General features: G+C 39.1%; 1 protein-coding gene across 2 annotated transcripts in view; it reads left to right on the plus strand.

Annotated features, from left to right (window-relative positions):
- Nucleotides 1-3,905: 3,905 nt before the first annotated feature.
- Nucleotides 3,906-13,374, plus strand: part of smtnl (smoothelin, like) — a 61,695-nt gene continuing 52,226 nt past the window's right edge. For both annotated transcript variants that reach the window (XM_057839471.1, XM_057839472.1), the window contains exons 1-2: nucleotides 3,906-4,005; nucleotides 4,202-4,999. In XM_057839471.1, coding sequence (XP_057695454.1) covers nucleotides 4,376-4,999 — 624 coding nt within the window. In that variant the 5' untranslated portion in view covers nucleotides 3,906-4,005; nucleotides 4,202-4,375. The remainder of the gene's footprint in view (nucleotides 4,006-4,201; nucleotides 5,000-13,374) is intronic.

Consider the following 13,374-nt stretch of genomic DNA (forward strand, 5'->3'; position numbering starts at 1 on the left):
GCACTTGAAGTGATTTACTATCACTGCACAGAAAGGTTTTCTCACTCGACTCGAGTTGCACTATTTATCTGGACAAAACACTGTTAGGGCAAGTGGATGGACAGATAATGATGGCAGAACGGCAGACAGAAAACAGACATATGACCAGCGGGGGCAAAGAGTTTATGCAGACCATTTCACATGTAGATGATAGGTACGATGGTTTAAGTTAATACTGCAAATTAATGAATGCATTGTATGTATTATCGTAATTAATTATTGTAAAATTACTGTCTTGAGAAGTCAAATTATTTATTTATTTTTTTAACACATCTTTTATAGTGTTTAAAAAAGTTACCATGGCCATTTTTCAGATTTGTATTATTTATTATTATTTACATTATAGTTTTATTCATGTTAAACATAAAAATGTCCTGCTTATGCGTTAAGGGATATATGAATGCACTCTCTCTGTTTTTTCTTCAGCTGCTTATATGTATAAAAATATATAATAATATTATGTTAGAAGAATAATTATATGTATATATACAGGGTGACCCCCCAAAAATAGGAACTTTTTAACAATCCAATAAAACCAAGAGAGATGGAAGGAAAAAAAATATGTTACCGTTATTGAAACTTGAAAACATGCCATTCAAGAAACGACGCTGGAATTTTTTATTTTATTTTTTTTCCCCAAAATGGAGTTTTTTAATCGCCGTCCTCCTGAACGAAAGCATTCTTGAATTCTGCTGTTGAGGTTTCTCATTGATTCCTCATCTTAGCTGGGATAGGGTGAATTTCATCTTGAATGACCATGATTACTAAAATGGCTTATTGTTTAGGTTCTTAAGGTCACTGTTACGCAGTGCTGCCACTTGCTTATGTCTGCCAATAAGTGAAAATTCCCATTTTTTCAAAGTGGGCAACAGCACATTTCAAGAATGCATTCATGCGGGAGGACGCCACTTAAAGGAAGTAATTTTTAAATGAAAAAATGAAGCTCCAGAATTGTTTCTTAAATGGCATGTTTTAAGGTTTCAAATACTATGAATAAAATAGTTTTCTTCAATCACTCTTAGTGTTATTGGATTGTTAAAAAGTTTGCATTTTTTTGGGTCACTTAGGGTGTGGGTATGTGTGTGTGTATACAGTATATGTGTATATAGAATGCCTCGACATACGATCGCTTCGACACACGATCTTTTCGACATCTGACGTCAAATTTGACACACCATTTGTTTCTACATCCGACGACATGCTCGAAATACGACAACTTCTGACAGCACTGCAGTTTTTTTGTTTTCCCGCACGGCGGATTTTCTTGCAAGAGCAATCAACATGGGTTCCAAGAAGGGCAGTGCAGGTGGTGAAAAAAGGAAAAAGGTTACGCTACCATTGAAATAAAGATGGAATTGATAGAAAAATTTGAGCATGGTGTGCTCGTCCGTGAAATTGCTCGACAAAGTTTTTTAACCATTTATCGCAGAACTTGTGCAACACAACACGCCTACTGTCCACTGCATTTGACGCCAACAACAGGACATTAAAAGAGAAAGTAAAATCTCTACCACACCTATCTCACTGTCACGTCAGCAACGTGGTGCGTTCAGGTACAGCCCGCAAAACACATTGGCCACATTAGAAGCTGATTCGTTACATTATTATAGGATTTATTATAATGTTATTATTACGATTTTTGTTTATGATTTATTTGTTTTGATTTGTACAATAGTATCAGCAGTATTTATTAAGGATTTAGTGTAGGTTTTCGGGCTCCGGAACGAATTGATGGAAAATGTAATCTTATGGGAAAACCCTGCTTGATGTACGACTATTTCGACTTACAAACAAGGTCCTGGAATGGAAATATATAGTATATATGGCAGTTTTTGCTCTTGCACTCCTCTTTCAAAGATTAAGCCAAAACAACTGTTTTGTTAGATAGAACAATATGTCTATATGCTGCGATAGCAGATTCATGACGCATGAAGCCCCCGAACTATTTTCAATTTGTCCGTCTTACCCTGGAAACCCCCGCTTACAGACGTCGCGCAACCGTTTTTGTTTCAACCAGCCATATTAAGAAGGTAAGTAATTATATTTATTATTCAAAATGTCTGTCATTTTTAGCTTAGAATCATTAATTGATTTCAAATGGTTCGTTTAAAAAAAGAAAACGACTTTCAAAAATTATTCACTTGCAATTTTAAACTTTTAAACAAATTACGTCACAATGAAAAAATGGTGTCTGTCAATAACCCTCTTATATCTACCTCATAACTATCGCTTAATTGTATATTTTTTGTTACTGTTGCATTTTCCCGGTTATTTGAGATGATAAATAATCAATCCAAACAAATAAAAATTGAAAAAAAAAAAGTTTAAAAGGGTAAATATATGAAAAAGAAAATCTCGACCACTCCTTGATGTCTGCGATTTCTGCATCTCAGCCCTTGTTATATTACCATGTTTCACCCTTGAAATTCCCAAGAAATCTGTCTGTGGCCACTCACAGCTGTGTCTTGACACTCGGGGATGGAGTTTTTGGATCGAAAAGAGGTAAGCATGCGATAATATCTCGATTAAATCGTGGCGTCTTTAATTCTGTTCTCTCTCATGCTCTTACCTCCAGTTAGGGTTTTGCTGTTTAAATGTTTTTTTTTTTTTTTCTTCAAATGCCCTCCTGTTCAAAAATGTTCTTCCCCTAGACAATTGAGATTTTAAGCTTTCCAATGATGTACCACACATGCATTTAGGACAATTTTTTAAAAACTTATTTATAAACCCTATGTCCACTTAAAAAAACGGTAAATAATTGTGAATTATGTATTCGCAAGAAGAAAACCTTTCCCACTGGCCAAAAAACCCGTGTCAACCCGCTAACAATCGGCTTTTGGTGGAAGTGGGAAAGGTGCAGCGACCCGCTTCAACCCGTGTCAATCAACCTGCCAAGCGACCCGCGTTAAAATCACCTCGGCTCTGATCGCCATGCAGTGTGAAAGCAAAACCCCGGGTCAACAGTCAACACCCTAATCTACGTGGTGACGTAGGCTAGTACGTGATGCGTCATTGACAAAAACAAAAACCATGTGCTCTAGCCCGGATCCACGTACAGCGAACACTCGGTGTAGCAGCGTTAGCAATAGCCATAACAGATGAAACAAAGGCTCTTCTCCTCCTTCTGTGACGTACACGACTCCTTTCAATTTCAAGCCAAAATTCACGTCGCCTACGTTGCCTCAGCACAAGCAGAGTGTTGATCCTTTGCTGCATTTCGACCATTTTGAGGGCAGTAAAAAGCATGAAAACAGAGAACACAAACGGAAAGGAAGCTTCTATGTTGCTTTGCATTGTTTACTCCCTTGAACTGAATGAATTCGGTCGCACTTGTCGAAGCGCATCTTAGCGTGGTGACGTCACGAACCTTACGCACGGCTGAGGAGGGGTTGGGGGTTAGACGGGTGGGGGAAAAAAAAAAAAGACACGGCTTTTTTTTTGTCAATGGAAAAGGTGCCAAATGCCAATTGCTAGCGGGTTGCATCGGCTTGGAAAAACGCGCGTTGACCCACTAGTTTCAGTGGGAAAGGGGTATTAGTTACATTTTTTTCTCCTCCTCCTCCTAAACAATGAAGTTTAAATTAAAAATTTCAGTGTCCATTTAAATCAATATGTCTATTTACACTGTATAAAACAGTTTTAGGAAGTGGTGGAAAAATGAGAAGAAAGAAGAGCAGCAGAATACAGGACAAAAGTCTATATTTCCAATAGTTTACACAGTGACTATTAAAACCAATCTTCCCCAGCCGCCTTCCTCCTCCCCTCCCCTAAATTTACTACCCTGCATGTTTGGTCTCTCCACCCGCCGTTGCTCTCCACCTCCTTATTCCCTCCCCTCGTGCTCACTCCCCCAGACAAAAGCAGTGCTCAGAGAGTTGAAGCAAAGCGAGCGGCAGTGCAGAGCTTCCACATACACATGCACGCACTGTCACACAGCTGTGATGTGTAACACAGAATGAGGCTGAGGTAAGTTCACCGCAGCTGTTACTGAGGATTACCTCATTGCTGTGTTTTATGGGAGTAATGAAACATAAGAAGAGTTTGTGCGACTCCTTAAGAAACACATGTTGTGTTCACTGTGGTATGTTGCAGTGTTGTGTTGTATAAATAAGTGATACCTTGAATTAAAGCCATCATGCACTTTTGCTTCTTAAATTTACAGGTAGTTTGCGAAAGGACAAATCTTCTTCTCATGTCTTTCATGTAATCTTCCTGGAAACACATCCACACCTGAAGAGCAGAGTTCCACCTTCAACATCTATCAACCCCCCTCCCCTTAAGTCCCTCAGAAAATTTAACCTCCAAACGATCCTGAGCAGAATCAACAGCTGACCCAATGGAAGCAACAACCCTTGCTGAGATGGGAGACTTATGTCATCCTCGAGCCTCCAGTCCAGACGGGGAGACAGTGTGTGAGGCTCTGGCCCGTCATGAGAGCACTCTGAGAGAGGCCATCAGGGAGATCCACATGGATGTCAGTGCCTTTAAGTTAAGCATGGGACACCGTCTTGAGGATGCAGTCAGTCTGAGCGGGACTCTTGGAAGAGCCATGACTCAGCTCCAACAGGAGAACCGGGAGCTCAGAGCTCAGCTGCAAGCTCTAAGCCGACAAGTGGAACTCCTCAGTGGGATGAGCGGTCATAACGGCAAGGACCACACCAACGACATCCAAGCGAATCACTGGGAGGTCAAAGAGGTGATCTGTGGGAAGGCTGAGGTTCCCGCTCAAAGTGTCATCCAGCCTGTCATACTAGGGAGCCAGACACCGAACCATAGTGGCCACAGTGGCCCCATCAACACTGCATCCACTCCTGCAACGTTCTCCTCCTCCCCCAGCTCCAGCAGTCCTCCAGTCACTTCAAGAGTTTCCGCCATTGTGACAAGTCCCATGTCAAGCAGTAGCCCCTCCACTGGCCGCTTCTCCAGCCGAGCCACATTTGCAGTATCAAGTAAAAACAATGTAAGTAACCAATCATTAACTTTTTTTCATACTTTTGAAAAGGTCCTTCGAATCCTAACCACCAAGTATGTTGCAAACACCTCCCAACGTGATAATTTACTTGGTTCTCCCCGGGCCAGCTTTGTTTTTTTTTACCAAGCTTTAACACAGTTCTATTTAGTTCTATTCAGTAATGCAAGGTGCTGATCATTAAAAGTTGCTTTGATCATGTCAGCTCATGATATCCTTATTGGTTCCTGGGAAGTGTTCTGTTGAGTGCAGTATGATTTAAGAAGATTGAATGGCTCTTCGGAAGAAGACACATTCTGATGACAGTTGGAATCAGCTGTCGCCTCGCAATTTGGATAGTGTTGCAATTGCATAGCTGTGGACTTAACTGGTGCTTATACTGGCAGTGACTAGGAAGAATGAAAGAATGACAGCATCTCTGGTTAACTCAAGAATGACACTGGTGATAGTCAAATCAATTGGAATGAGAATAATGGTGCAGGTTTGGACATTAATGGATAAATCAATTATGCTTGACAGGCCTGGCAATGGCTACTTTCACACCCTAATCTGATTTCTTTGCCCATATTTGAAACATATCAGATTTTTTATGCAGTGTGGACAGTTCATTCTGATTTTTTTTTATCTCAAATCCAACACTCTTGCAGTATGATAGCGATCCGTATGTTTGCGCCTGAGTTATGCTTCTGCGTTGCGGTGACGACGTAGCGACTGCAGCGTCAATGAGCATTTGATAGTTCTGCGGCAAGGGAATGCATTTCTCTGTAATTCACTGCCAAGCCACTAGAGGGGCGTGGCGTTGTGTTTGTACGATTTTGGGGGACGCTTGTCAACTTCCTCTAGTTTTCTTCTGGTTACACAACAATGCCAACAGAGATGGAACGCTTGAATGTGGATCTTCAGCTCATCCACATTGAACAACAAGTATTGACCATACAAATGTTGAGGCGCAGGCGATGCAGAAGAGGGTTGCGTACATATTCTGTCCGACTGTTGATGCCGCACAGAGACCGGCAGTCAAATTACGTATTCTAGCATCGTGTGGGGGGGGCAGCAAGCTGCGTTGTCCAGCGTTTTGTCCGGTTTCTTTGCCGTGTCCTACAATCAGCCAGTGGAAAGCCATCTGACGGCTATGGAACTTCCCAAACTGCTCTGGAAGCCTTGAAGGTAACCACGGTAAACACAATGGTATCATTAAAGCACCGAGGCAATCTCAATCAGTGATGATGTTGTATAATGTGTGAACTGTCTGTTGTTGAAAATTAAACATAAAAACAACTCTTTTGACACCGAACCTGTGCTTTATTCTTCATATACTTGAAGTGTAAAATGTAAATAAGTCATAGACTCGCAGCAAGCATATCTACACAATAAATGATAAAGTGCACCAACCAAAAATACGACATAAAGTGATAAAAAGCTGGCAGTTTTTGGTCGACTGTGTCACCGCTTCGTGTGGCCACTCTCTTCCGAACACACACATACTTGTCTCGGATGTCCTTCCATGTTTTTTATGCAATCGCTGTCCTCCAGCCCTGTATTTTCAGCAATCTCTTTCCACAAATTGCTGCCATTTGGCAATCTTTATAATGTCTTGACGACACATTGTAGAGGTTGTCGTACTTGCGGACCTATTCGATGATACTCTCGTCGGCTTGGTCCATTTTTGCGTGTAGCACAACAATGTTTGAAAATGGCGGTGATTTTGAGCTAAACCGGAAACAACAGTCTGAGCGGATCAATCACAGTCCATTTGCGTCACATCACCACGCATTGAAGTGACGCCCAGCCAGGAGTCTGTGGAGGTGCACGTCAGGCTATGGCAGAGGGTCGTAAATTGTGTCAATGAAAAACGTCATTACTATTTTTCAAAACAAACAACAGATGCAAACAAGCAATGGTAAATGGTGTTATATAGCGCTTTTCCACCTTTCAAGGCGCTCAAAGCGCTTTACACTATCTCAACATCTACCTACTGGTGACGCAGCACCAGGAGCAACGTGGGGTTCAGTATCTTGCTCAAGGACACTTAGACGAGTTCATCATCGGAGAATCGAACCCACAACCTCTGGTTTGGGGAACAACTACTCTACCACTGAGCCACGCCACCCCACCAATGGCAAACAAAGGTATAGATATTAAATTTCCCTTTATGACACCATTCGTGAAGCTATCAGTTTAACAAATTGTTGGCTCCGGTTGCATAAAATCTTCAAAATTGTCACAAAAGCATCACAGCGGAGAGCTTCCGAAAGGGACAATATTTACTGCCGTAAACACTGCAACACGTTACAAAGGTGGTACAGCACGAATGCGTGTTACAGTGTTGTTAATATTACTTTTAAAAAGTAATTAGTTACAGTTACAAACTACTTCTCCCAAAAAGTGAGTTAGTAACTCAGTTACCTCATTGTAAGAGTAATTAGTTACTCAGCAAAGTAACTGATGTTATTTTTCATGTTCTACACGTTATTACATTATACATTCTATAACATCATTCTGATAAAAGATGCTTATATTACCTGACACACATCTTACATTTTTTGGCTCACCTATATAAGAGTGTAATGTTATACAAACTTTAACTTTCAAATGCTCTGAGAAAAAAAAGCCTTTCTGTTTTTCCTGTTGTACTAAATCCGCACCAAACCGTGACGTCGCACTGAGGTACAAAATGAACCGTGACTTGTGTGTATCGTCACACCCCTAATATATATAATATATTTTTCAATATACAGGTGCGGCTCTGAATCTTCTGCCTCTCCTATCTTTCCTCTAGTTGTTTTGATTAAAAAACATCACACAATGTTCATGGATACGTTTTTCAAGAAAACTGTAGGGCAAGTGATTATTTTTGGTACTAAAAAACAACAAATTATGATTATATTTTAGCATCTACAAGCACAATGCCCACTTGGTGATGATAATGCACACTCAATAGGAAAATAGTACTTTATTTTCTTTCTTTCTTTCTTTCTTGGTCACTAGAACTTATTTTGTGGTGCTGGGTGAAATACGTATCCTGTGATTGAATGTTGAATAATGATTGTGTGAGCAATTGAATAACTATAGATTAATAATTTATACAAAACATTCAACGACACCACTGTTACTTTGTTTTTAAAACAAATCTAAACTTTTAAAAATGCTAACCTTAGGGGCTAATTATAATATTTTAGAATACAATATAATTTTAATGTCTATTCCTTATGTTTCCTGTTCAGGGGCTTCTACTTTGTCTGCTATTTAATTAGATAAAAAACATTGAGTTTCAGTTCAGCTACTCCACATTCTTCTGTGTACATCCTCAGGGAGTAGAAGTGCTCCCTTGACGGAACCATTGCTGTATTGCTCTCTACCACGTTTCTACTGGCTGACCGCAATCGAGTGAAAGTTTATGTAATATGGATGACAATTTACTAAACAATACCCCTGTGATGCTGTAATTCAGTAATTGCAATGCAATTTTCCAGATTGGGAAAGGACTGCTTGTGGTGAAGGGGCCAATTGTTAGAGAAGCTTGAGTTTTGTTTTGTCGTGGTTGCATGGATGTGTCATTGAGGTTGGATCGCAGCTCTCTAAGGCTCATGACTACTATAAATGCATGCTGCTGGGCGATATGGTTAGGATGGACACATGCTTTTTTTTTGTCTTTGGCCAAATATGTGATACTATTGTGTCGTGTTGTTTCTGTGGTTTATGAGGTTAGTATTGTGTGACTGTTTTTCCCCCTTTTTCTGTAGCCGATAGACTATCAGATTCGAAGTAAAGAACACTATGGAACTCAAATAATTGTTAAATGTAAATGTAAATGTTTTTTTGTTTTTTTTTTTATTGTTATGTTGCCCTAATCTAGCTTTTCAAAACAGTTCTATATTTTGTGCAAAATACATAACTTCCATTGAACGTTATCCTGTTGCATACCAACTCACTCACTCATTAACTCACAAGAAACCTCAGGTTTCAGTTTCAGCCTTCTCCAGTGTGGCATAACAACTAGGAAATGTTCAGAGAAAAACCTTATTATGTGTTATTTGTATTTTTATACCTTTTCATCATTCATCCATCTTCCATATCGCTTATCCACACGTGGGTCGCAAGGGTGCTGGAGCCCATCCCAGCTGACTATGGGCAGGAGGCGGCATATACCCTGAACTGATTGCAAGGCAATCAAAGGGCACAGGGAGACAAACAACCTTTCACACTTACAATCACACCTATGGAGAATTTGGAGTCTCCAATCAGCCTACCATGCATGTGTTGGGATGTGGAAGGAAATCGGAGTACACTGTGAAGTCTTGTATACTTGGAGAACATGAAAACACCACACAGAGATTGAACCGTTGATTTCAGACCTGTGAGGCAGATGTACCAACCAGTCATCCACTGTGCGGCTAATTTTATACCTAAACTCTTGAGTGTGTGATTCAGAATTGGGACGATACCACCCAAAGGAAGAGATTTGAGGACACGGCATAAAGAGGAGAAAGACATTTAAAAAAGGAGAATAATGTTAGGAAGTTCATTCAGGTTTTAGAAGTTATTTCAGTGACATAAATAACAGAAATGCAGTGTTGGTAATAACGGCGTTTCTAACGACGTTATTTTTTTTCATTAGTGAGTAATCTAATGAATTACCGGTACTTTTCCCATCTTTACAACGTCGTTACAGTAACTGGGGATGTGAAGAGGCACTCTACTTAGGTTAACCAAGCGTCCTCTTTTGCCCGGACATGTCCATTTTTTACATCTTGTCCGTGGCGTCCGCCGGGGTTTTTTCAATTCATGAAAATGTTTGGTTTTCATTATTTCTCATGGGATTTAGTAGCGTGTGTTGAAATTGACTGATGCTTTGCACAGAATACTACGGTATTGTGCTGCCCGTGACGAGTTCCCAGAGAGCCTGCCCAATTGGTAACACTTTTATTAAGATCAATAGGTATATAATCAAATGCTCATGTACCCAAAACAGTAATTAAGTTGAAAATACCTTTATTTTACTCTGGATACTAATTGTCACATGCGTGCTCAGTCACAGACTGGCATTATCATGGCGTCATTCCCAAACAAACCTTCGTCACGGCAGGAGCTCACAGGCTATTGGTATGTACACTTGCTAAATTTACCTTTCGACAACTGTTGACTTCTGTTGGAGCTTTGTACTGGTGTGATCCGCAAAATCTTTTTTGGTGTCGCATCATTGAGCTGCCGATGATTCTAAACTTTTATGGCAATGTTTGATTTTTGCCTCAGCTACAGGTGCTCGCTAATAGGGTAGTTGTTAGTGAGCTAAGCCGTGCTAGGCATTATGGGAAATGCAGCTTTGCAACTGCTGCATCTGTAAACATGCTGGTTGAATTATTTGTCAGTTTATTTCAGTTATTGTTGCCGTGCAATCTAGACATTGAATGAGAGTAATACTTGAGCTGAAATAGCAATTTGTCAATGACAATTGTATTGATAGTTTTAAGTTTGAAGTTGTCACATACTGTAGCCGACTGCGTGTGTGTGTTGACTGGACTACACTTCCAAGGGTCTGCATTATATTCATAAAATATTTAGTTATTAGTTTTTGAACAACTTCTGTGTAATGATGACATTGCTAAATGATTATACTGTATGTAGGTTGATTTCTGTCTTTATTATTCAATCCAAAAAAAAAAAAAAAAAAATCAAAGGTAAAAAGGTATAAATAAAACTGAATTTTCCAATCCAGACAGAGGAGGCACACTTTTAAATATATTAAAATGATAAGGCATCTTTGAGTGAACTTCGAGTAAAATTTAGGTGTCTTGAGGCTGAGCAGAGTGTCCTTTTTTTTGGAACTACTACAATTTGGTTGAATGAACCGGAGGTTGTCTGATTTTGTCACAGCTTCTTGGGAGAGAGCAGATCTGGAGGAGGGAGGAGGGAGGGGGGCGGTGAAACTGTTGCAGACGCGAGGATGATTGGCTATGTTGCTCGGAGTGTTAGCATAGCATTTGCGTTCTCGTTAGCATTAGCATTTAGGGTGGTGAGCGTCATCTTAAACTCTCTGAACTTTTTTTTTTTTACATACAGTTCGTGGTGTCCAGTTGGGTACAATTAATTGCAAATAATGTACTATTAAGTGTGCATTATCATCACCAAGTTGGCGTTTTCCTTGGAGACGCTACAATATAATCATATATATATATATATATATATATATATATATATATATATATATATATATATATATATATATACATATATATATATATATATATATATATATATCTTTCATACCAAAAATAGTCACTTGCCCTAAACTTTTCTTGAATGACATATCCATGAACCTTGTGTGCTGTTTTTTAATCAAAAGACAGGAGAGGCAGGAGATTCAGAGCCTCACGTGCGTATTGAAAAATGTATCTATATATGTGTGTTTATTGTGTGACGATACACACAAGTCACCATTCAGTACTTACCTTGCTAGTGCGGTCACGGTTCCGTGCGGGTTCAGTACAGCAGGAAAACAAAAAAAGGCATTTTTTTACGTTTTTTTTTTTTTTTTTTTTTTTTTTTTTAATAATGAAAAAAACTAGGGCTGTCAAAAATATCGCGTTAACGGGCGGTATCTAATTTTGTAAATTAATCACGTTAAAGTATTTGACGCAATTAATGCACATGCCCCGCTCAAACAGATTAAAACAGTTTATTTTTTGATTGAAAATTTTACAAAGTTTATTAAAACGAAAACATTAAGAGGGGTTTTAATTTTCTATAACTTTTCTATAACTTGTACTAACATTTATCTTTTAAGAACTACAAGTCGTTTTATCCATGGATCGCTTTAAGAGAATGGTAATAATGTTAATGCCATCTTGTTGATTTATAGTTGTAATAAACAAATACAGTACTTATCAGAGGTTGCGCTAGACATTTTCGTTGTCTGTCATTTTGACTGACAGGGTCATAAAAATCCGGTCATAATCTATTTTTACCCATCACTTAAATTTTTAAAATGACAATGATGACATATTCAATAGTATTTAGTTTTCATTCATTTTTAATTAATATTGTAACGCTTGCTTGGCGGCGAAAAATTACACACGGAAGTCGTATTTTTCTCCCTCTTTTTACTCTGCTTACCGCCAACAACACCAACAAAACAACAACTCCACCCCCAAAGAAAAAGAGGCAACTATATAGACCCCAATCACCAACGTAACACAATGATCTTAATTGTGGTTGTCAGCCCAAAATCTTCTAAATATATATTAAATGCATCTTACCAGATATAAAATGACATAGTCTGTGGTGATCGTTTGGTGGCCAGATTTCTTGTCGAATTACAGCAGTCCATCTCGCTCTCCTCTTCGGGTCTCTCAGAATACGGTAGAACTTCAAGTCTCTCCGTCTATCTTCTCTGTTACTGCAACCAACCGCCACACACACCTTCACCATTTTGATTATTAATGTTAACGAGCAGAAAAACATGCCGTAATAGGAGGCATGTACGTAGCGGTAATGTGTAAACATGACGAGCTGACGGACAATATGGCGAATCCAGTCAGGGGGGCGGAGTTGTGACGTCATGTGATTGGGGTCTATACACAGGCGGCAATCGCGCTGGCACACCGGGTGCACCAATAAGAACCTCGCGTTGATGTGTCAATCACGGTGCCGCCGCCAGACCCCGGTGACGCTACAATATTCTGACAGAATAGCCAACGACGTCATGCATTAAGAGAGGCAATAGTTAATTAATATGCTCACTCGCCACCCTGTGGTCTGGGGTGTGAATTGCAAACTGTCAAAATGACGGACGGACTTCAGTTTTTTCCGTCATCGTTTTAAAAAACCGGTCAACGACGGAAAATATTCGGTTAACGCGACCCCTGGTACTTATGTACAGTACTGTATGTTGAATGTATATATCCGTCTTGTGTCTTATCTTTCCATTCCAATAATAATTTACAGAAAAATATGGCATATTTTATAGATGGTTATAGATAGTTTGAATTGCGATTAATTATGATTAAGTAATTTTTAAGCTATAATTAACTCGAATAAAAAATGTAATCGTTTGACAGCCCTAAAAAAAAAAAAACGGTTTCAATCAATTCAATCAGGTAATATGAACATCTTTGATGTGAAAGATGTTATTGAATGTATAATGTAATAACGTGTAGAACATGAAAGTAACGTCAGTTACTTTGTTGAGTAACTAGTTACTCTTACAATGAGGTAACTGAGTTGCTAACTCAATTACTTTTTCAAAGTAAGATTAACACTGCAAAAATGAGAATCAATGCTTTAAACCATGACGTATTTGATTTACTTGAAGTTTGAATTATATTAAAGTGTTCTTTACTATTGAGTGTCCAGACAGAGTACAAAAT

Source organism: Corythoichthys intestinalis, chromosome 6 (assembly GCF_030265065.1).
Source record: "Corythoichthys intestinalis isolate RoL2023-P3 chromosome 6, ASM3026506v1, whole genome shotgun sequence".
Taxonomy (NCBI): domain Eukaryota; kingdom Metazoa; phylum Chordata; class Actinopteri; order Syngnathiformes; family Syngnathidae; genus Corythoichthys; species Corythoichthys intestinalis.